This window comes from Thrips palmi, unplaced genomic scaffold, assembly GCF_012932325.1.
Source record: "Thrips palmi isolate BJ-2018 unplaced genomic scaffold, TpBJ-2018v1 HiC_scaffold_10, whole genome shotgun sequence".
Classification (NCBI taxonomy): domain Eukaryota; kingdom Metazoa; phylum Arthropoda; class Insecta; order Thysanoptera; family Thripidae; genus Thrips; species Thrips palmi.
The window spans coordinates 13,573,549-13,596,450 of NW_023144621.1; the positions used below are offsets into that span (position 1 = coordinate 13,573,549).

General features: G+C 57.7%; 1 protein-coding gene across 9 annotated transcripts in view; it reads left to right on the forward strand.

Annotated features, from left to right (window-relative positions):
- Positions 1-22,902, forward strand: part of LOC117648282 (transcription factor 12-like) — a 134,911-nt gene that overhangs the window by 62,365 nt on the left and 49,644 nt on the right. For 7 of the 9 annotated variants that reach the window (XM_034390734.1, XM_034390724.1, XM_034390750.1 and 4 more), the window contains exon 6: positions 13,301-13,369. The exons of the other annotated variants lie outside the window; for them this stretch is intronic. In XM_034390734.1, coding sequence (XP_034246625.1) covers positions 13,301-13,369 — 69 coding nt within the window. The remainder of the gene's footprint in view (positions 1-13,300; positions 13,370-22,902) is intronic. 9 annotated transcript variants of the gene reach the window in all.

Below are 22,902 nucleotides of genomic sequence, written 5' to 3' on the forward strand. Positions count from 1 at the left end.
CCACGCGGCCGGCTTCATTCCGACCGCTCCGTTGCTCTCGCACTCATGGGCCGTCCCGTTGGGGTGCGAGTGAGACAGCGCACAGTGGGCCAGAGTCCCAACTCCCGGACGCGTTTCGAGCGCCGGAGTCGCTAAATGGGAATAGAACCAAACGTGTGACCCCACCAATGAATTGCTCTTCGAACGAGGAATCCATTGGTGGGGTCACACGTTGGGTTCGAGTCCCATTTAGCGACGCTGGAGCTCAAAACGCGCATAGAGTCTTCTTGGCCGCCGCTGCCGGTCTTCCAGCCCACTGTGCGGCGCGGCTCCGGCATCCATATGGAGCTGTCTTGTCCCAGTGGACTTGAATGCCCTCCATGTTCATGTTCCCTGCTTTCGACTGACCGGTGCTCGGCGCGGCCTCACCGGCCGGATGCCGCGTCGAACAAGTTTGTGTTGGTGTCGCCACGAGTGCATCGCGGCATGTTTATACATGTGCCGCTGGTATTTCAGGAAGCATCGAGCCCCACGTTCGCGAGCGTCGTCCTAGAAGTAAAGGTTTATTTCGAGGTTTATTTCGAAGTTTATTTCGAAGTTTATTTCCACTCGTGTCTGACTTTGCGTTTTCTGTGCTTTTTTCAGGTGAGTCCATGGCCCTTGGTCGTCTGAGGGTGCGGTGGTGAGTGTAGCCGACAGGGCGTTGGCCCATTCGCAGTGGGCCAGAAAACCGGTGGAGGTGGCTTAAATTCTAGACGCGTTTTGCGCTCCAGAGTCGCTAAATAGGTCGCCTCGTTCCTCGTCCGGAGAGCAATCCATTGGTGGTGTCACACGTTCGGTTCGAGTCCTGTTTCGCAACTCCTGAGCCCAAAACGCGCGTCTGTAGTTTTGGCCGCCTCTTGGCCGCTCTTCTGGCCCACCGTGCGACGGGGCCGAGGGGGCGGCCCGCCGCCCGCCCGACAGACTTGTCTGTCTCGCCGCTGACTGCTTCTGACTGCCCGCGAGCGTCCAATGTTGTGATGTCGCGAGTGTCGTCAGACGTCGTCAGACTGCCCCCACCCCTTTTCTCACCTTGGACCCGCTGCTGCGCGGAAGGCGTCCGAAATAAATAAATTTGACAGTTATAGTGTGCCGAAAGCCTCGTCGCTCATCTTTTATGGGACGCAAACGATTTAAATATCATCAAAGGACGTTTGTTTATAACACAATCCCTCTGGGGGCTGGCTGGGCTGGCCCGGCCGGGCTAGGCGTGAGATACGTCTTCCTGGCTGCCGCGCCGCTGTCTGCTGAATGGACGTGGCCCGGACGAGATTGCCCTGAAATTATGGGCCGCCCCTTGCCAAGACTTTCCTTGTTCACAAACGGCGTGAAAAATTCAATGCTCGGTGTCACGGCGTCACAGGACGCCGAGGTCGAAAGAGTGACGTATGGGACGCGCGGCAGTGTAGGCCCTGCCGGTATTTGTGACTCGCGAGCTCGACCGTGGCGGGGCCGGGCCGGCCGGCCGGGGCGTCACGCCTAGCGCCTAGGACCGCGGCCGCTGTCTTTTTCCCCGCCACCAACACGAGCCGGGATTCGAACCCGTGACCGGCGGCATGATTTATTTGCACGCACCCGAAATCCGTTTATAATGCAGCGTTGCCGTTTTGGCGGGCGCCCAGGAGACGCCGCCCCGAAGGCGGTCTTGTGCTTGGACGCCGTGCTGTTGTTTGCGTCTTGATTGGCTCGGTGTGTCCGCGGTGCCACGCTGTCACAATCAAGTTCTTGAGCGTCTTCTTGCTGTCCCCCCCCCCCCCCCCCCCGGGCCGCCCTCGCTCGGAAAGGGACTAAGAATAGCGGACGAGCGCGTCTCGGACATTGGCCCATCCCCATTGGCGCGCCACTTGAAATCTCTTGAAACGCTTTTATATCCGGCCCGACGCGCTAGCAGACGACGCGTCTAGGGCGCCGCGCTTCCTGTCTCGCGGCCCCAATGGGCGGCGCCGCAGTGGGCCAGAAGACCGGCGGAGGCGGCCAAAACTCTAGACGCGTTTTGAGCTCCAGAGTCGCATAATATCGCTGCGCGCCCCGGCGACGCGTCCAAGCGGTTGCGGCCGACATGGATTGATCAGATCTGCTGATTGTGGCTGGCGATTTGTTTTGAATGCCGCGCCCCACCCTCGGTTGTCCGAGCGGCCGAGCGGTTACATGAATACACATTTCGGCCAACGAGCCAGAAAATCGCATAGAATCGAGAGTGTTCCTCTGGCCGGATAACCACTGCAAATAATGAGCCCTTTTCTATGCCGGCGATTTTTTTTTTCGGGGTCGCCATCGACGGAAATGTGCCGACCGTAGTTTTGCCGGCTGATCAGGGAAAGAGTTATCGATGCCGATTCGCTGCATATGTTTGCATTTATACATGAATGTGCACGGAGTCTTTTTTCCCCCGTTGTGCTTCTGATGGTTCCGGACGGCAGTTGGACGCGTGCTGGAAAAGGGGCGGAATTCGTCACATGCCGATGACAGGTCTGCCGACATCTTTTGAGCCACAGCACTGGCCGCGGCTGTGTTGCAAAGTCCCGCAATGGACTCGGCAAAGTGCTGCCAGGGGCGAAAAAAAAAGTATTAATTGTCCAGGACGTGATTTAATCGGTTGGTGGTCATTTTGAGCATCTGAGGCCAACCTTCCCTTCCTTCGCGCCCCTACTCTGTTCCCTCCCTTTTTCTCTCTCTCTCGAACGATTTGTTTGACTGACAGACTCAATTAGAGAGCGATTGGCCCTCCACAGCCACGTTCCACTCCACGGACTCTCCCTTTTCTCCCTTCTCTCTCTCTCCCTCATTTGTCAAGTCCTCTTCACCTTATCCGCAGCCGTTTTGGACCCCCGCACATCGATTTAACGCTGATGCCTCTCGCTTAGACCTTCTTCGGGGGTCGGTTGTCCGTTGGGGGTTGGTTTTTTTTCCCTCGTCGGCATCCCCGCCGGGGCCCGGTGTTCCCTGCGAGGGTTTGTTGCCTGGCTCCGAGCACGAGATGTTGTAGTCGTGGTTGAGCGGGGTTGCGATAGGATAAAATAAGAAGGTCTGAACACTTTGAGCACGGTAAAAACGGAACCTGGTTTTCCTAGGAAGCCTATGGTAGAGACATAATCAATTTCCAGGGAGTTCCTGGGAAAACCAGGTTCCGTTTTTACCGTGAGGGATGTAAGATGTCTGAGTTTGTTCTGTAAGGTTGTAAACAGGAAACATGGTATTGGTCACATGACTCGACAAGTGCTGCCACTCACGGTGATGTCAGCTTGTGCTACGCTAGTGCCTATCACAACACGAGGGACCCTCTTGGTGAATCCACCACAAATCTTTCCGTCTACCAAGTACACGCAAATGCATGCTTCCAAGTACACACAAATGCATGGAGTTGTACAGCGCCAAGCATGCAGTTGTAAGTATGTACTTGGTCAACTACGCGTTTGTAAGTGTGAACTTGCGAGCATGCATTCATTTGTGAAGTGTGCGCTTGTAGTGTGACCGTTGTCGTACTTGTCCCTTGGTTTTCGTGCCCGTCTACGCGCTGCCCGTTTCACCAGCTTGAGCCGGCATGCAAATCAAGCGACTGTGTAGATGAGAGATTCGCTGTCGTTTGGCCGTCTTGGAGGCGTACTTGTTGCTGCCTAGCTAATTATCAGCCGACCACCAGCAGCGAAGGAGGGACCCATGGCTCATCAGGCGGTTCGGGTCCGTTTCTCACGCTGGTCATTACCGTGGCTTCGCACAGTGGGCCAGAAGACCGGTGGAGGTGGCCAAAACTCTAGACGCGTTTTGAGCTCCAGAGTCGCTAAACAGGACTCGACGAGCGTGTGACCCCACCGATGGATTGCTCTCCGAACAAGGAATCTACAGTATTGGTGGGGTCACACGTACGGGTCGAGTACCATTTAGTGATTCTGGGGCTCAAATCGCGTCTAGGATTTTGGCCGCCTCCACCGGTCTTCTGGTCCACTGTGCAGCCCTAACTGGCTGCCGGTAGTGTTCCGGCCCCATCTTGATGGCGACCCGAGTGCACGCCTCGGCCACTCCACTGGGCTTGTTCTTCCTGGACCTCGATCATCGGCAAGGCCCGTTCTGTTGCTGGACCTTTGCATGAGCGTGGAACGTGCAGTGGACACTTTTGTGCCTCGATCCTGTTGCTTCCTCCCTATTCGTGCCCCCCCCCCCCCTTTTCTTCTTCCGTCTTTCTCTTCTCATCGTCACACTCTCATCCTCCGTCATCCAAACCCGACAATTTTTGCTCCAAATTTTCAGATTGCTGAGGCTGCCTGCAGCTTCTTAACGACTAACTTTTCATTTACTTCAACCTTATTTTGTCTGTAAATTTTGAAATTTTCTAAAAAGAGAGTTTATTTAAAATGAACTGGTAACTTCATCTTTCTCAGTGCTAAGGACGCCCCCCGACTCGGGACGTCTTTTTTGTGCTCCACAGCATAGCGTACCGGTTCTTGCGTCCGATCCAACTTCATAGGCAAGTGTCTTGACGACATTTTCCCAAAATGCTGAAAGCAAAATCTAGAAACTAGCTCAACTCGCGCTCAAACTTAACTCTGAGAGGTTTTCGAAAACCGGGATTATTTGTGGGCTGGAGGCCGCATGTTCCGCCTCGTGTTCAGCGGGATCCTGAAACCGTCCTTGATCCTCGAAACGCGCTGCGCTGTCCACCAATCAGATAGAGGCTGCGGTCCTCCGCTGTGTTGCCGCCCATCTGGCCGGGGCGTCGCGCAGGCGCACGGCCCAGGCGCACACCGTTGTGAAGACTTTACGATGCAACTAGGCAAAACCTGTTGGCCGTTCCAAGCGGTTTGCTTTGTGCAAGGCCTGGCCGTCGGCCTGGCGACGCAGGACCGTTGTTTCGTGCAGGTACTCGCTGTCCGAGCTCGGGGTGACGCATTGGTCTTGAAACGACAGTGGGGCGGAAGACTGGAGGAGGCGGTCGTAATCTCCAGACGCGTTTTGAAGCTCCAGAGTCGCTGAATGGGGCTCGAACCGACCGTGTGACCCCACCAATAGATCGCTCTCAGGACGAGGAATCCATCGGTGGGGTCACTCGCTCAGTTCGAGTCTCGTTTAGCGACTCTGGAGCTCGAAACGCGTCTAGAGTTTTGGCCGCCTCCTCCGGTCTCCTGGCCCACTGCGCACCACCCCACCCGGCCCTGCCTTCGCGTCCGAGGCAAGGCAGCACCACGGGTAGCGCTGCGACCCCGAGCCTTTGCCAAGGTGTTGATTGGACCGACATTTGCATATTGACGCGGTGTACTTGTTAATTGGTCCCATGTCGTGTGTTCTACACTGCCTGGCTCCACCGCGACGCTCCTTTCGGATTGTATTGGCACGCTAGGCGCATTGCAGGATGCCACTGTGTTTGTGTGTCTGTGTGTGTTTGTGTGTGTGTGTGCAACGGAGCCTTGAATTTATCATTCTTCCCGTCATACCGGACCTTGCCTCGCGGCGTTCCAGTATAACCTTTAGGCACACCTGGTGGCTAGTTTTGCCAAAACCCGAAATTTGAATTCGAACTTCAAAGTATTCCGAACGAATTTCTTGTGTTTCTTCAACGTCCCAGATGACAATACGTACCTTCAGTGTCATTCAAACATTTTTTTTTCTTCACACAAGGTACAAGCCCTTGTTGTTGTTGTTGTGTTGTTGTTGTTGTTGTTGTTGTTGTTGTTGTTGTCGACGCTGTGATGAGTGGGACTGACCCCCGGAGACCTGGCCGAGCCGGCCGCACAGCGCCGCATAGCGCAGCATGGCGCGGCACAGCACTGCGCGGTGCTGCCGGACGACACTGACGTCCCGACGCGTGAGTGTCGTCTGCTGCGTCGTCTGCTATGGCGCGCGCATTTTAAATCGCGAGGGCTCGGCTCGGCGTGGCTCGGCTTGACCCCTGCCCAGCCCCCCCGGCTCGGCTCGTCTCTGCGCGTCCCGCCTCGGCCCAAGATGGATAGAACAGACGTGCGAGGCGGCAGTTTTGCCTGTTGACATTCGGCCGAGCGGATCGACTCGTATAAATCCAGTGCTCCAGTCCCTTCACTTCGGCGCCCCCGTCTCTCTCGCTCCCGCACGAGTGCGAGAGAGACGGGCCGACACTGTTTTGACCGCTGTGCCGAGTGGTTTGCGAACCGAGCCGTGCTGCAGGCATAGACTGAGTCGTATCTTCGTCGCGCTGTCTCTGTCGCACGCGTGGGGCCGTCCAGTGGGTGCGAGAGAGACAGAGCGACGGGGCATGCCGCGCGGCCGTTCCAGCGATGCACCCCGAGTAGGTCACGAAGGCCGCGCTCTCGGTCAGCACCGTTTTGTGCTAATCGCTTCCAGTGCAGGCACTGCCCAGGCACGCACGCGCGGCGCGGTCAAGCCGCCTTTGCCTCTCCGCGCCTTCAGCACTTTGCCGGGACATCATTTCCTCCTGGTGACGCCGCCCGCGTACGCCGGAAAACACCCTCACGTGTGTGTGTGTGTGTGTGTGTGTAAACAACAGACGCCCGGCCACGCCCCCCGCTCAGCATCTCGTGTTGTGTTGCGAGACAAAGTCTACGAGAAAATAAGTCTCCGCGCCCTTGTCCTTCCTTCCTCTCGCGTCCCTGGTGCCCCTCTGCGTGTGTGTGTGCGTGTGTGTGCGTGTGTGTGTGTGTGAGAGGTGGCAGGGGGTGCAGCGAGGGGATCTCGCGAACCCCATCAATAATGCATTGCCTCTGTTCGAGCAAGACGCAAGAGTTGCGATGAAAAAGAAAGACGCGCGGCGCTACGCTGTAAAAAAATAGTAGAAAAAGAAAACCGGAAAACTGCAGGAAATTTAAGGGGAAACCTTTTTTCCCCGACGCGAATTTCCCGGTCGCGCTGAGTGTGTGTGTGTGAGTGTGTGTGCGCGTGGACAGTTGCTTCCAAGTAGGTGGCTTCGGATTGGGTCTGCCTGTGGATGCTTCCCCCCCCCTCCCCCCAAGTTTAGTGTTCCGGATTGGGTGGGCGGTCAAAACCCGATGACTCCAGAGCGACTCTAGAACTCGGCCGGTGTATGCAGTGCCACCCGCAGGCACTGCCGACGGGCTAGCTTAGGCCCTACGCAAGCCTGCTGACAGTGTCTGTTGGCGGCATTGCATACACCGGCCGAGTTCTAGAGACGCTCTGGAGTCATCGGGTTTTGACCGCCCACCCAATCCGGAACACTACCCAAGTTTCCGTCTCATTGGAAATAGCTGGAAAAGTCATTCCGGGCCAGCGAGCGGCCAGAGAGCGCTATGGTAGTCCGGCCGGCTTTGCGCCGAATGAAAACTTTTCTCCCCCCCCCGTTCAATTTTGTCGTGCCCTCCACTGTTGACAGCGTGATGCGTGAACGCAACGACGAAGTCGCGTCCAATGGCGCGTATTTTCGTATGTGGAACTGACCAGAAGCTCGAGTTATCACGTCAAGTTGCGACCAAGTTCACACTTCTTCAGTTTCGGTTCAACTGACTAAATGACTCGATAAAATCAATGTCTTGATTTTTATTTTTTTGGCGTCATGCAGACCTTTCTGGCGCCTGCCATTCTCTGTATGTGAATTAACCCTGTTGTTGGACGCGGTCCAGGGGGGGCACAAATCACAGTGGGCAAGTACCCGCGACACGCGGAAGCAGCTACGCCGCTGAGTGAGAGAGACAGAGAGAGAGAGCGAGCGAGCGAAGGGCGAGTTGAAATGCCACTGCACATCCTTCTTCGTCTTTCGCACGCGCTCCGCCATTTTCCCCGTCAAGGCAGTGGCGTAGCCGACCCTTATTTGTCTTTGTTTTTTCTACCTCTCCTTTTTGTCCTTGTTTTTTATTGTGCGGCACGGTTTCCCGACTTCATACTGCCGCCTTGACGCCTGCGGCGTAGGCAGCCCCGTTAAGCAGGTGCGAGTCCGGGTTGTCTACCCCGCAAGGGGTCCGCACAGCCGGCTGGCCGACTGTTGGAGGTGGCCAAAACTCTAGACGCGTTTTGAGCTCCAGACTCCCTAAATGGGATGGGACTCGAAGCGAGCGTGTGGCCCCACCGATCACCGATGGATTCCTCGTTCGGAGAGCAATCCATGTCGGTGGGGTCACACGTTCGGTTCGAGCCCTGTTTCGCGAGTCTGGATCTCAAAACGCGTCTAGAGTTTTGGCCGCTTCCGCCGCTCTTTTGATCCGCAGCGGTCCGCCCGTCCGAGTCGAGGCTTGGCTTTGTAAATCTTGTGATTTTGGCGTCGCCTCTGTGTGTGTGTGTGTGTGTGTGTGTGTGTGTGTGTGTGCGTGTGTGTGCCGGGGGTCCGTGTGAAAAGAGGGGGGCGCCTCGGGGGGTCCGAGGGTGTGTAGGGGGGTGGAACGGGGAGTTAACAACGTTACACGTGTTTTTGTTGACGTCTGACACACCCCGTTGCAGTAGGCCGCCTGTCCGATCTGTCGTGTGAGCAATCGGCCTCTCTCCGTCTCCGTCGCGCGCCCCTCGCGTCGTCCTTCTCGCTCCCACGCGTGGTCCGCCGCATTCCCCGTCCTTGTTTTGGGAAAGAAAATCACGGGAAACAGTGAACGCTTTTGACACCGCATTCCAAATGATGCACGCGTTTTGAGCTCCAGAGCGAGGGGGTAACCACTCGCGTAATACCCTGTACACAAAAACCGTGTATTACGCGTAATACACGTGATCGTAATACTATTTTTGGGTCAAATGTGCCAAATTTTGGCATTTTAGGGCCGTAATTCACGTGTAGTACACCAGTAATACAGCGTAATACCGAGTAGTCTGTACACGATTTCGTGAAGTGTTTACCCCCTCGCTCCAGAGCCGCTGAATGGCGCTCGAACCGAACGTGTGGCCCGACCAATGGATTGCTCTCCGAACGAGGAATCCATTGGTGGGGTCACAGGTTCCGTTCGAGTCCTGTTTAGCGACTCTGGAGGTCAAAACGCGTCCGGGATTTTGACCGCTTTCACCGGCCTTCTGGCCCACTGTGGGGTGGCTCGGCTGGTGTGGTTGTCTCTTCGGCGCTCGCTCGGGGGGCGTGGGGCACTACCACCACCACGACGATAGCGGTGGTGTTGGTGTTGGCACGGCGCGGCGCGGCCACAACAAATAGCCTGCATTTATTTGTAGAGCGACGTACGGCACTATGGGGTTATTCATAAACCGCGCGTCGCGGACGCTCAGAATAAGAACCTAACCTCTCTTAATGAAAGCTCCGATTTTGCGTGTCTGTGTCCAATCCCTCTGAAGAATCCACCACAGGATGGGAAGGTTAGAGAGTCAAATTTAGAAATTGAGTAATGCATGCATTGCGCACTCGACGATGGCACAGTGGGCCAGAAGACGGGTGGAAGCGGTCAAAATTTCGGCCGCGTTTTGAGCTCCAGAGTCGCTAAATGGGACTCGAACCGAACGTGTGACCCCACCAATGGATTGCTCTCCGAACGAGGAATCCATTGATGGAGTCACACGTTCGGTTCGGGACCTTTGGCGACTCTGGAGCCGAAAACGCGTCTAGAGTTTTGGCCAACTCCGCAGGTCTTCTGGCCCACTGAAAGTAGGCGGAAGTTTGAATTTTTGGTCAGGTTGCCTGCGCCTCAGAGGCCCTGAGTGTGTGGGCCCTTTGAGGCCGGGCGATCACGATGATATCGGGATGCTGTTTGTTTGCGTTTACTCCTTCTGGGTCGGCAAGTCATAAGTGCAGGACGGCTTGTTGGTTCAAGGCGGTTGCCATGGCAACCCAGTGCGCCGCCGCAAACGGCTCTCCTTTTTCATTTTCCTCTCGCCTAGTTTTCACGCTCGCGGCCCGGCCAGCGCAGGCGGCCCACTGTGCGCCCTCTCTCTCGCACCCCCACGGTCCGCCTCGCGAGCCGCGGGTTCAAGAGAGACAGAGCGACACTGTTTGGAATGAGCCCGCTGCTCTTTTGCACCGCTCTCAGCACTCGTTCTCAATCGCCGCGGATTGGGCCTTGCCTGTCCGTCTGTCTGTCTGTCTGTCTGTCTGTCTGTCTGTCTGCCCGTCTGTCTGCCCGCCTTTCTGTCTGCCGGCTTGGCTTACAATGTCGGCCGGCATGACTAGCAGACTGCCCCTGCCAGACTGTGTACTTTATTGTGCATGACGACGTAAGCATGCGCACATGCTCCTTGAATGATTTTTCTGCCTCATTTGTAAACAAGACGCTCCGTTTCTGCGTGGCTAAGAAGATCGAGAAAGTCTAACGCCCACTGTTTAGTTTGGATTCATTTTGAAAAACGTTTAAATTTTATAAAATCATTCTTTCGGTACTTTCCTAAATGTTGTTGAACTTTTTCAGTTTCTAATTGATTTTTTTTTTTGTGTGTGCGCACACCTCGTGTTGTTTCCGTCTCACGTCAAACCGATCGACCCAGCGACTTACCGACCCACAGATAGACAGAGGGTCGAGCGGACGGACGGACAGGCAGACAGACACACGGACGCGCAGCCGCAAACAGTGTGCCGAGCGATTCAGGAGCGCGGTCTGTCTCTCTCGCACGCCTGCGCCGCTTGCGCCGAGCCCCGCGAGTGCGACAGAGACGGAGCGCGGCCCGCCCTTCTAATTACCCCGGGCGTTCCTGCGAGCCATCAGCGAGCCACTAACCGCGCGCCGACCCAAATTTATCGACAATTTGCCGCGACCCAACGAGCAGAAATTCCTGGCGGGAACGGCGGCCGGGCCAAGCGCGAAGCCGCGAAGCGCCAAGCGTGGCGAGGACGGGCGCGGAAGTCTTCCTGCAGCGCGTCAGTGTGGCGTCACACGCACGCACGCTTGCTCACTTGTGTCACGCTGAAGCTCACTTAGGTGCCCCTAGGGGAATTTTCTTTGCTTTTCCTGAGGGTGCCCCCAAGGAAGTTTTCTTTGGTTTACCCTAGGGTGCCCGGAAGGAAGTTTTCTTTGGTTTACCTTAGGGTGCTTTGAAGGAAGTTTCCTTTGGTTTACCTTAGGGTGCTCCGAGGGAAGTTTCCTTTCGTTTACCTTAGGGTGCTCCGAAGGAAATTTTCTTTGATTTACCCAGGTTGACCTTAAGGTGCTCTAAATGAAATTTTCTCGGTTTACCTTAGGGTGCCCGGAGGGAAATTTTCTTCAGTTTACCTGAGCCACGCATTTTCTTGACGGCCGCTGGCGCTCTAGCGAAAAACGGGAGGGCGGCAATCGCACAAGTGCAGCGGAGAGAGAGAGAGAGAGAGAGAGAGAGAGAGAGAGAGAGGTCGCCTCCGTCCAACTTGTTTGACCTTCCCTGTGAATTTTCTCTTATCGGGGTGTCTTCTCCTTTTCCGTCCCTGCCTTTCCCCGGCCGCCTGCCCCTCCATACTCAATCTTCGTGAGTGAGTAATGTCGCCCCACCCCGCCCCGCCCGGTACCCACCCCCGGGGGTGTCCTCCTCGGGTTGCGCAAAACGGAGCGCCCCGTCTTGAGCGAAGCGCGAGGGAAGCACCTCGCAGCCATTTAGTGATTCATGAGCCAGAGCCAGATTCTTGCTCTTCGATATCGACTGTTTCCTCTTTTGTCTTGCATCGCAGTCGTGCCCCTCACTCTCCTCTCTTTCTGCCTCCTCTTCACCTCCGCGGCTCTCTCTCTCTCTCTCTCTCTCTTCTCTCTCTCTCTCCCCCTCTCTCTCCCTCCCTCCCCGTCTCACCCCCCCCCCCCCTCACCCCCTTCAGCCCCGCGTCCGTTGGAATGGGTTACTTTACTTCCTCGAATTAAATATTTACGAAGGGATTCGCCAGAGGGACGACAAGGGAGCGGGGCGTGGCGGGGCGTGGCGGGGCGTGGCGGGGCCGAGTGAAGACGAACTTCACGGCTGTTGGCAGCAACTCACCCTCCCTCCCGGAGGCCCGGCCCCCGATCTCCTTTTCCCGCCAGGAGAGTAAAGTGACTGTGTGTGTGTGACTGTGTGTGTGTGTGCGTGCGTGTTGCCGAGGGAAGGCGCCGGCCCCGTCGTGTTGATTTAGCTATTGTAGACGTGTTCCTCTCCGCGCTCCTCCACATATATTTTTCCCCCCGTTGGTGTTTTCTTTCGTGGCTGTTGTGTTTTTGTTGTGTTTTGGTTTGGCGGAATTCGGATAACGCGAGGCGGGCCGAGGCGGGGCCCGCTGCTGGTCAAAGGGGCGGTCCGTGCTGCATTGCGATGCGGTTAATCCGTGCGGAAGGGAGAAGGAAGTAGCCGGCTTGAGTGAGCGAGTCCATCGTCCACCCAGGTCCACCGGCTGCGGGGGCTGTGCCGCACTGTGGGTCAGAAGAACGGTGGAGGCGGCCGAAACTCTAGACGCGTTTTGAGCTCCAGAGTCGCCAAGCAGGACTCGAACCGAACGTGTGACCCCACCAAAGGATTCCTCGTTCGGCGAGCAATCCATTGGTGGGGTCACACGTTTGATTCGAGTCCCATTTAGCGACTCTGGAGCGCAAAACGCGTCCGGAGCGCCTGCGACGTGGCCGTAGGCAACCCGCTGGCCCCGCCTGTTTAACGGGATTGCCCTCCTCCTTTTGCCGCCTTGGCTTGCTTCTCGGGTTGGATTCGGGGCGCGCGGTCGGGGCGGGGCGGACTGCAGGGCGCAGGCGACTCTAGGCCGCGGCGGGGCCCTGGCGCTGCTTCTGCTTCTCTGTCTCTCTCGCACCCCCTCGCGACGGCCCGAGCGGCCCGCGGTGGCGCGCGAGTGCGAGGGAGGCAGCCGCTGCTGGGTGCTTCTCTGCACTTGGACTCGAGTTTAATTGGCCCGGTCCACAAATAGAGCCGTTAGTGTGCGCGAGGCAGTGGCGCACAGTGGGCCAGAAGACCGGCGCAGGAGGCCAAACCTCTGGACTCGTTTCGAGCTGCAGTTGCTGAGTGGGACTCGAACCGAACGTGTGACCCCACCAATGGGTTCCTCGTTCGGAGAGCAAACCATTGGTGGGGTCACGCGTTCTTTCCGAGTCCCGTCTGGCGACTCTAGAGCTGAATACGCGCCTTGAGTTTTGGCCGCCACCACCGCTTTTCTGGCCCACTGTGTGGCGGGGCCATGCTGCCATGCTACGCTAGCGAGCCGAGCCGAGCGAGAGAAGCGCTCATTGGTCAGTGGCGTAGTGAGGGGGAGGGGGCGTGAGGATGAGCCAAGCAGGCTACCGAATCGTGGATCGCGCCCACTCACACACACTCACACTCACATACGCGGGCTCCTTTTGCTCTCTCTCTCTCTCTCTCTAGCTCTCTAGCTCTCTCTCTTTCTCTTTCTCTTACATATGCTCATAACTCTTCTTACGGTTTTAAGCGGATAAATAAGGTGAGGAAAAGTGTTTGGTTTCGTTTGTGCTGACTGTCTGTTCGTTTGTCGCAGGTGAGTGAGCACGCGGACAGCAGTGCTCCCGCCCCACCGGCCCCGGGCGCCCAGGGCCAGGACAGCAAGGTTGGTAGCACCGGGGTGACTGGCGGTCGCGGAGGATAACCCAAAAGCTAACCAGTCTGGCCAACGGCGCGCAGTGCGGCCCCGCGCCCCCGTCGGGAACAGGACGCCGGCTTTCCGAGCGAAAAATGTCGCGGCGAAGGACACTGGGCCGGAAGACCGGGGGAGGCGGTCAAAATCCCGGACGCGTTTTGCGCTCCAGGGTCGCTAAATGGTACTCGAACCGAACGTGTGGCCCCGCCAATCGATTGCTCTTCGAACGAGGAATCTATTGGTGGGGTCACACGCTTGGCTCGAGTCCCATTTACAGACTCTGGAGCCCAAAACGCGTCCGGGATTTTGACCGCCTCCCCCGGTCTTCTGGCCCACTGTGCGAAGTCCGCGTCCCCGGCGGGGGGCTGGCGGCCCTGCGGCGCTGTTGGCAACCCTGCGCCTAACCTCTCTGGCCTGGGGAACTCGGCGCGCCGAGGCGGGGCGGGTCGCTGTGCGTCGCTTCCTGTCCCACCGTCACTAATCCCCTCCACTAATCCAGTAACGAATGTCGGTGTCTGGTGGTCGCTGAACGCCCCGTCGCGAGGAGACCGGTCGGCGAAAAGACTATTCACCGTTCTTACGTGTAACTATACTAACCCTGTGGTGCTGGTTGCCAAGGCCCCGTCCGCGGCCCCGTCTGGTGGTGGTTGTGGTATGGCCCTCCTTGCAGTGGAGTGGAGGAGTTCGACGGAGTGGCGAGTACGGTGACTTGGCGGTCAAGGTCTTTTCATGGGCGCGCGAAAATCGGGTTAGGCACACCACACACACTCACTCACATGCGGTCTCTCTCTCTCTCTCTTCTCTCTCTCTCTCTCTGTCTTTCTCTTTTTCTCTCTCTATCTCTCTATCTCTGCCTCTCTCTGTCCGGGCGTTCTCATTGGTGGCGGGGTCCTAATTCGAAGCAGCGCTGTATCTCATGGCCGCTGCCGATTGATAACAGCCTCCACCCGAAAGTGCCGGGGAATCGTCGGCGCCCCTTTTCGCTTTTACGACTCCCCCCCCCCCCCTTCCCCCTTTTCGTCGCCCCCCCCCCTCTTCTCTCTCTCTCCTTTTTGTTCTCGCGCGCGGCGCATTCCGGCCCGCCCGTGGCATCACTCACGGTGATAATTTAATTTCGCTCTTTCGCCTTACCGCAATATTTCCTAATCTTGTGCAAACAGCCGACCGCGCACCGCGTCGCGCCGCCAACCCCCTCCCCCCCCCCCCCCCCCCCCCCTTCCCCTTCCCCCCTCGCGCCCTCCACCGCGGCAGCGCACCCCTCGCGGCGTTCTGCTCACCACATGTCCCCTTTTTACATAATCTTGTTCTCAATAATCTTTATGCCCCGCTCCATTTTGTGCACGCTTCGGCCCGCCTTCGCGGCGGCCTTCGCGGAGGCGGCTTCCTTCCTGAGGAGGGCCGCGGGGGCTCCTCTTTTGCTTTTGCCGAATGTCCAGAATCGGAGGCGTCACACATTGCCCCCGGCCCCTTCCACCCTCCCTGTCCTCGCCTGGCCGCTGAGCAGCTGGAGAAGCGGGGAGCCGCAGGAACGATTTGGAGAGTCCCGAAGAAAGGACCAGTGTGTTTATGCGAAAGCGATTCTGAAAAGCTCAAAATTATGAATATTTAATTTTGCGAAAAAAAAAAAATTTCTTACCGACTGCATCAAATGTGGTCTGTGCTGCTAAGTTCGAGTTCAAGCTGAAGAGGTCGGACCCCGCGGCGGGTAGGCAACCCGGTGCCCGCGCCCGCGCGACGGGCCTGCCTACCGCCGACCCCGCAGGGGCCCGCAGGCGTCAAGGCACTTACCCTTCCTCCCCATTTGCTCGCCTCCCGCATCATCCATTATTGTTTGGCCACACACACACACACACACCGTCTACCGCGCCTCCATTCACAAAGACAATTTGTCAAGATTTATCACGATGCTCTTCCAGCAGCCCGCCGCGCAAGGGAAGAGCTCTCTTCTTTTTTTCCCGCTTCTTCTTCTCCTCGCCTTCACGGTGTGGTGTCGGGGCTGCAAGGTTAACCCGCGCGCCCGGGGTGGGTTCGAGAGAGAGAGAGAGAGAGAGAGAGAGAGAGAGAGAGAAGACCGTGTTTTAACTTAAATTTGAAGTTCTCGCCGTAAAGTAGCTGGCCATGGGACGGGGGCGGTTTTCAAGGGGCGCTGTCGGGATGCATCTGTGTGTGTGTGTGTGTGTGTAAAGGGGGGGGGGGGATCGCGTGGGTGGGGTAGGCCTCGTAAGGCTTATGCTGGTTTATGCTTCTTTTATGCGCTCGGCCTCGCTGGCTTCATCCAGAGCGGCTGTCACCCCCCGGCGCCACGTATGCACCGCCAAATTCCTTTTTCAAGACTGGAAACTGTGAAACGCACAGTGGGCCGGAAGAACGGCGCAGGCGTCCCGAAACTCCGGACGCGTTTTGAGCTCTAGAGTCGCTAAATGGGACTCGAACCGACCGTGTGACCCCACCGATGGTTTGCTCTCCGAACGAGGAATGTATTGGTGGGGTTTTACGTTCGGTTCGAGTCCTGTTTAGCGACTCTGGAGCTCAAAACGCGTCTAGAGTTTCGGCCAACTCCACCGGTCTTCTGGCCCACTGCGAGACTACTTTTGGCGCTTCTGCGCGCGGCATACGCGTGCACACTGGACAAACGACTGTCGTTGGCCGAAGCTCGCGCACTGCGTTGCAGAAGCACTGCCCTTGCCGCCGTCCTGGAAGGTCCTGGAAGGTCCTGGAAGGTTCTGGAAGGTCCTGGAAGGTCGTCGAAGGTCCTGGAAGGTCCTCGAAGGTCCTCGAACACTCTTTGCCGCCCTCCATGGCCAAGGGCTGCTCCGTCTCGCTCGCGGGCCGTGTCGCCAGGGGAGCGAGAGAGACGGAGCAACGCAGCCACTGGGTGCGCGGCACGCCCTCCTCGCGGCGGTAAGCCAATTTGGCCTCGCTCTATCTCTGTCGCACTCGCGTGGCTGCCGGCCGGGCCCTTACCGGGTGAGAGAGAGAGAGGGACGGAATCGGGCGACTGAGCTACTTACAGCGCCCTTCCCTCTGCATGGCCCGCTCGAGTGTGACACGCGATATAAGACGAAGACGGGGGAAAAATGAAAACGGGGGAAGGTGGTGGTGGTATTCGAACCCGCGACCGCGGCGTCGCGTGTTGCGCCTTTGGCAGCCCGCCTGCCGGCGGCGGGCTGGCGGCGTTGAGGCCCCAGGGAAAGGGAGAGAGTTGGCTGCGCTGCATCTGGCGCGCCGTCGCCGCGAGGGTTGTCGAAGTGGCGTTTGAATTTCAGACACACACACCGAGTGTCTGGCCCGCACACACACACACACGCACACAGGAGCGGCCTTTTGTTTCGCCCCCATTGTATACGGCTTCCGTATCGCCTACCCGGACCGGGTACCAGGGTCGTCCGTGGGCCTCTTGGTGCGGGTACCCGGGGTACCCGGGGTACCGGTTTCGGCGCTGGAATGCACCTTGCACCGTTGCGCTGCTCTCGACCTAAGGACGCAGCGCTCGACCGTGTGTGTGTGTGTGTGCGTGTGCGTGCCGCCACTCTCGCTTCGCCGAAAACAAATTCCTCTCTCTCTCCCACCAATCATTTTCGGCGTCTTCTAATCCATCTCCGTCTGGGCGTGGCCGCGGCCCGGCCGCCGGGTTTTTGATCCGGTGCTGCACCGGTCTCGATGTAGAGGTAGGTGCCCCGACGCCGGGTAGGCCGCCCGCCGCACAGTGGGCCAGAAGACCGGCGCAGGCGGCCAAAGCGCCAGACGCGTTTTGAGCTCCTGAGTCGCTAAACAGGACTAGAGCCGAACGTGTGACCCCACCCATGGACTCCTCGTTCGGAGAGCAATCCATTGGTGGCGTCGCACGTTCGGTTCGCGTCCCATTTAGCGACTCTGGAGCTCAAAACGCGTCTAGAGTGTTGGCCGCCTCTGCCGGCGCACTGTGCGCGCCGCACCGGCTAGCGCGGCCGTTGTAGCGTGGGGTTGCTCGGCGTTCCGCGGTTCGGCCCGCGGCCGCTAGATGGCGCGGGCGGCTCGGCCTGCCGTCGGCGTGCCGCGGGCCCCGCCCCGGGGAAGGCCACGGCCGCACTGCCGCGGCTCGCCGCCACAGACAGACGCGCCTCCGTCTCGGCGACGCCAGCAACGCGAGCAACGCCGGCAGCATTCCCGTCTCTCTCGCGCGCGCACGGGACGCCCCGTGAGTGCGACAGAGACAGGGCGACGACTCTCGGAATGAGTCTGCAGCAACGCGACCGGCTGGAGGCTGCGGAAAAAGTAGCAGGTTGAGTCGGCCGCTTAGCCGTCGTCTGCACGGCGCACAGTGGGCCAGAAGACCGGCGGAGGCGGCCAAAACTCTAGACGCCTTTTGAGCTCCTCCAGAGTCGCTAAATGTGTGACCCCACCAATGGATTGCTCTCCGAACGAGAAATCCATTGGTGGGGCCACCCCCGCCGGTCTTCTGGCCCACTGTGCGACGACCGAACACCTCGTGTATCAAGGCTCGCGATGCTCGTTTCAAATTCGTAAATATAGAATTATTCGTTCTAAAATTACCGGCTGCGCGTGTTCGACCAGGATGGCGAAGAGTGTGGCGCTTCTAGGCTGGCCCGAGGGCTGGCCCGCTGAAACCGCTTTTCACCCGAATGGAGCATGCAGGTGCGAACCCTTGTCTTGCCGGACTTGGCCCTATCGTACGAGGCGCCGCGAGGCGCGCACTCCAAAGATTGCGTATCATCTGCACGTCACACAGTCCCCCCAGATTCGCTGCATGCGACTCGAACCGAACGTGTGATCCCACCACCGGATTGCTCTCGGAACGAGGAATCCTTTGGTGGGGTCACACGTCGGGTCCACTGTTTATCGACTCTGGAGCTCAAAACGCGTCAGGAGTTTTGGCCGTCCTGCACCGGCCTTCTGGCAAATCCACTGTGTGTCAGGGCCCTACACTAGTAGCATTTTAGAAAGCCTCGGGCGAATGGCTGATTTTCGTTGGTCATGAATAAGTCGCCGTGAACAAACTGGACAGATGGAGAGACGGACAGACAGACCGACAGACGGACGGACATACAGACAGACAGATAGACGGACGGACAAACGGACGGACAGATAGACAGACCGTGCCGGCAGACGGCGTGTCGCCGTGTATGTCGCGGATGTGACTGCGGTGAGGTGCGCCCTCCGCCCCGCCCAACTGGACGCAACCACTCATCGGCCTTCCGTGGATTTGTGTTTCCCCAAGCCGCAACTTTCTGTTCTTCTTATTCCACTCCACTTCGGGGCGGAGAGGCCTGCCCGCGCGCTGCCAGCCGCGATGGACTGGACATATTTCTATGAAAATGAGAACTTTAATTTTTGTTTGCCTCAGCCCTACAAGTTACTTCCTTCGCTAACTTTGTTAAGTCCGGTAAGCAAGGATGACCGTCCTGTTCCGAGAGTGAAAATTGGTAACCAAAAACCTGACACTAAAAATTGCTGAACAAAAACAGTGCGTCTTTCTTTTCCCGAGTGCGTCCGTGTTCAGCGCCTTGTTCGTCGGCTGACAAGTGTGACAGTGTGTCCACCGTTTGATTTAACGGAATCCCGGACGTCTGGGGTCTCCAGAGACTCTCCGAATATCTTACTTGAAATTGTGTGTGTCGATTCCACTGTCTGCCCCGGCACTCCAAAACACAGTCTGAAATTTAAATGCTGACCCGCGACCTCCGCACCTTGAACATAACCGTCATCGCTCGGCACTGCGGTGGGCCAGAAGACTGGTGACGGTGGCCAAAACTCTAGACGCGTTTCGAGCTCCGGAGTCGCTAAATGGGACTCGAACCGCACGTGCGACCCCACCAATGGATTGCTCTCCGAAAGAGGAATCCATTGGTGGGGTCATGCGTTCGGCTCAAGTCCCATTTAGCGACTCTGGAGCTCAAAACGCGTACTATAGAGTTTCGGCCGCCTCCATTCCTGTCTTCAGGCCCACTGTGCGCCCCGGCGGCGCGCGCGCGGCAAGATTATAGGCAGAGTACGATACCCGCAGACTCATCCCCAGCTGGGCGGCGTCGCGTGTCTTATTCACAGAATGGCGCTTCTTTGTATTGTTTATGGCCGCCGCCGGAGACGGCCGCGCGACGGCGACGTGCATGCGCGGCGAAGCGGCGCAGCGGCGCAGCGGCGAAAGGGACAAACTAATAATGAATGTACGACGTCGCCTTTTCGATACTCTCGAAATGGTAAATAAGCGTCGAGGCGACGACGACGACAGCCGCTCGCTGCCAGCGTTAATTTTCGTATTGAGAGAAAATAGATAAATCTGGTAGGCACTGGTCTTCGTGTGTGTGTGTGTGTGTGTTTGTGTGTGTGAAGGAAACAGCTTCACTAACAACATAAAGTTTCCTATAATATTCCAAAGTAAAAATCTTAAATTTAAAAAAAAAAACGAAAAAAAAATCTTTTAAAGCACTTTTAAAGTCGCACAGACGCAATTTTAAAAAGATTAGCACTTACTTCATAGTAAGTGCGCGGGGACGGTTTTTCTCTCCTTTCCTCGCGTTAGCGGTGCCACCGGGACACGGAAAATGAGTTGACGTGTGTTTTGATCGACGCCTGACGCCGCTGCTCGGTGGGCGTCGGTGTGTGTGTTGGCGTCGCGACGCGCCCCTCTCCCCCCCTCTCCACCTCTCCCTGCCCCGCCCCTGGCCTTACGTCACAAATCGGGCGGCGTTACGGTGTCCGCGCGAGTTCCAGGCCAGCATGCGGAGCAAGGTCAAGCTAACGAGCATTCAGCAAGGGAGAGAGAGGAGGGAGGAGGACAGAAAAAAAGCTCGTCTGGTAGAGCACGGTGGCAGGGTTTTGCTGCTAAACGCGGCCGGTGTTGTTGGCACTTGTACCCGATCAGCAGAAAATGGTTCGACGAGTGTTGCGCGCGGAAGACAGTCAAATGGAGCCAGTTTTTCGGTTAGGTATGTGAGGCGTATAGTCTCTCCTGCACTGTAGTAGGTTGGACCCCCCCCCCCCCCGGGGGGGGAGGGGGGGGTCGTCTTCTGCCCGGCTATCATGCACGCACACACGCGTGTACGGGCGGTGCCGAGTCCGTCAAAGGAGACAATGGTGCCCCCTTCCCTCTCAGCAATCCCCCCTGTAAAGCTAGATCACCTGCGACGCTCGTACGTCTGTGCATGCTTGCCTGCATCTCCTGCAGCGCGGTGCAGCACGGCACGGCCATTCGGAGACCGTAAAGCACTACCTGGAGATACCTGTCTGGGGGTACTGGTACCGTGTTATTGGGGCAGAATGGGTGTCCCAAAGGGATGCCAGAAGACCGGTGGAGGCGGCCAAAATTCTGGACGCGTTTTGAGCTCCAGAGTGGCTGAATGGGACCCGAACCGAACGTGTGACCCCACCAATGGATTGCTCTCCGAACGAGGAATCCATCGGTGGGGTCACACGATCCGTTGGAGCCCCGTCCGGCGCTCAAGGCGAAGGCTCGGCCGAAGGCCCCCTGGTCGCGGGTCGCCTTGGCGTCGCCTTGGCGTCGCCGCACAGTCTGCTGCTGCGGGCTTCGCGGAACGGCCTTGTGCAAAAGAGGAAAGCCAGCGAGTCAAGTCGGTGAGGCTCGCCTGCCTCGCCACGCGACACCCGCACTTCGTCGTGCCTTTCGCTTCTCGGAGGACGGCGCACGCCACGCCCCGCGGCCACTGCGGCCCGCACTGACCCCCGCGAAGCGCCGCGAAGCGCCGCGCAGTGGGCCGCGGAGGACCGGTGGACGCGGACAAAATCCCGGACGCGTTTTGAGCTCCAGAGTCGCTAAATGGGACTCGGACTGAACGTGTGACCCCTCCAATGGATTGCTCTTCGAACGAGGAATCCATTGGTGGGGTCACACGTCCGGTACGAGTCCTGTTTAGCGACTCTGGAGCTCAAAACGCGTCTAGAGTTTTGACCGCCGGCACTTTGACGCGCAGCCGTCACCGTTTCCGAGTTGCGGACGCAAGCGCTTCGAAAGCGGGTGAACTGGTGGCGTAGCTACCGTCCGCGAAGGGGGTGCGGCTGCGCAACGCTACACCGCTCACGCCAAGGCCAGTGCCAATGTTGAACACGCGTGGCGGTGCGCGGTCTGATGGACGGATAGATGGATGGATAGACAGATAGATGGATGGATGGATGGACGCGGTGGGACGAGATTGGCGGGGTGGGCGAGGAAACGGCGTAGAAACGGAAAAACGACTCGGAGACAGTGTCGCAAGACTTGTCGTGCGACAGCCACTGAAAATAAATACCATTGCAAAGTCGCGGTAATTTTGGAATTTTCAAGAAAACAAACACTTTTTTCTACTGATATTTTGGAAAGTCTTGACTTTTGCTCGGTTTGCCTGGATTTTACCCAATTTCCCTATCGTTCGTGCACCTAGTCCTCATAGCCCTTTCGGAGTGGAAAAATCGTTTGTGTTGATTAGAGCAATTTTTTTCTTCTGTTTTGTCCGTCCGTCCGTGGCTGCTCCGCGGCGCCCCCAAGGTGAGGCAGGCGATGCACCGCGCCACTGCCATGGCACTGCGCCGCGCTGCACTTGAACTTGAAGCCTTGTCGCCGCCTCGGCCGCCTCGCTGGGAAGCGCGTGGAGCACCAAGGCGCTCGCCGCACGGCCAGGGACATCAGCTGGAATGAATTTACTCTGTGTGCGTGTGCGTTTGTCTCACGGTCGTGTCCGAGACAGGTGAGTGCGGTTTTCGTACGCGGTGCGTGTGGGCGGATGGGCGCGCGCGGCGTACGGCGGTAGCCACTGTCGCGCGTGCTCTGTGTGTGTGTGTGTGTCTGTGCGCGCGCGGCATATTTCTCGATTCCTGCGGCACGCACTTCACACACATGCACGCAGAATGCAATTATGATACGTGACGTTTGATGCGCCTAGCGCTCGGTCTAGCGCGGCCCGCGCGTCGCGGCGCGGCGTCGTCGTCGGCGCGGTTGTGTTTTATTCCTCGGGACTGCAGCAGACATTGTTGTTTTTGTTGTTGTTGTTTTGCAGTGTACCTATGTAGTGTGCGCACTTCGAAGCTGGTTGGTTATTCAAAACCGGAGCGCGTAGTGTCAAGAGTTTGCATACTTGATAAGAGGCTTTATTTTTTCACGGTTGAGTTCACGCGCCAATTGCTGCGGCTGGAGTCACTGGTTGGTGTGCTCCGGGAGGAGGTGTGCTGCGTCTCCAAATTACTTACTTCACAGCAGCAGCCGATGTACTAATTTTGCCGACGGCTTTCCAGTGGCCTAATGTGCCTCAAAATTATCGCATCATTCATTTTTCGGGGTTGACTCTTCTTTTTTCCGTTTTCATGGGTCGTTATACGCGGTGGGCGTATTCGCCGGGTCTTATCTCAGCTGATGCCGTGTGTGTGTGCGCCTGTGTGTGTGCGCGTCCATGAATGTCATAAGCAGATGGCTCCCCTCGCCTGGCTGATCCGCACCCCTGACTCCATGGCGGGGGTGCTGCAATCAATGCGGATCCATTCATGCGTGACTTTGTGTATCGTGCTGTGTGACAGTG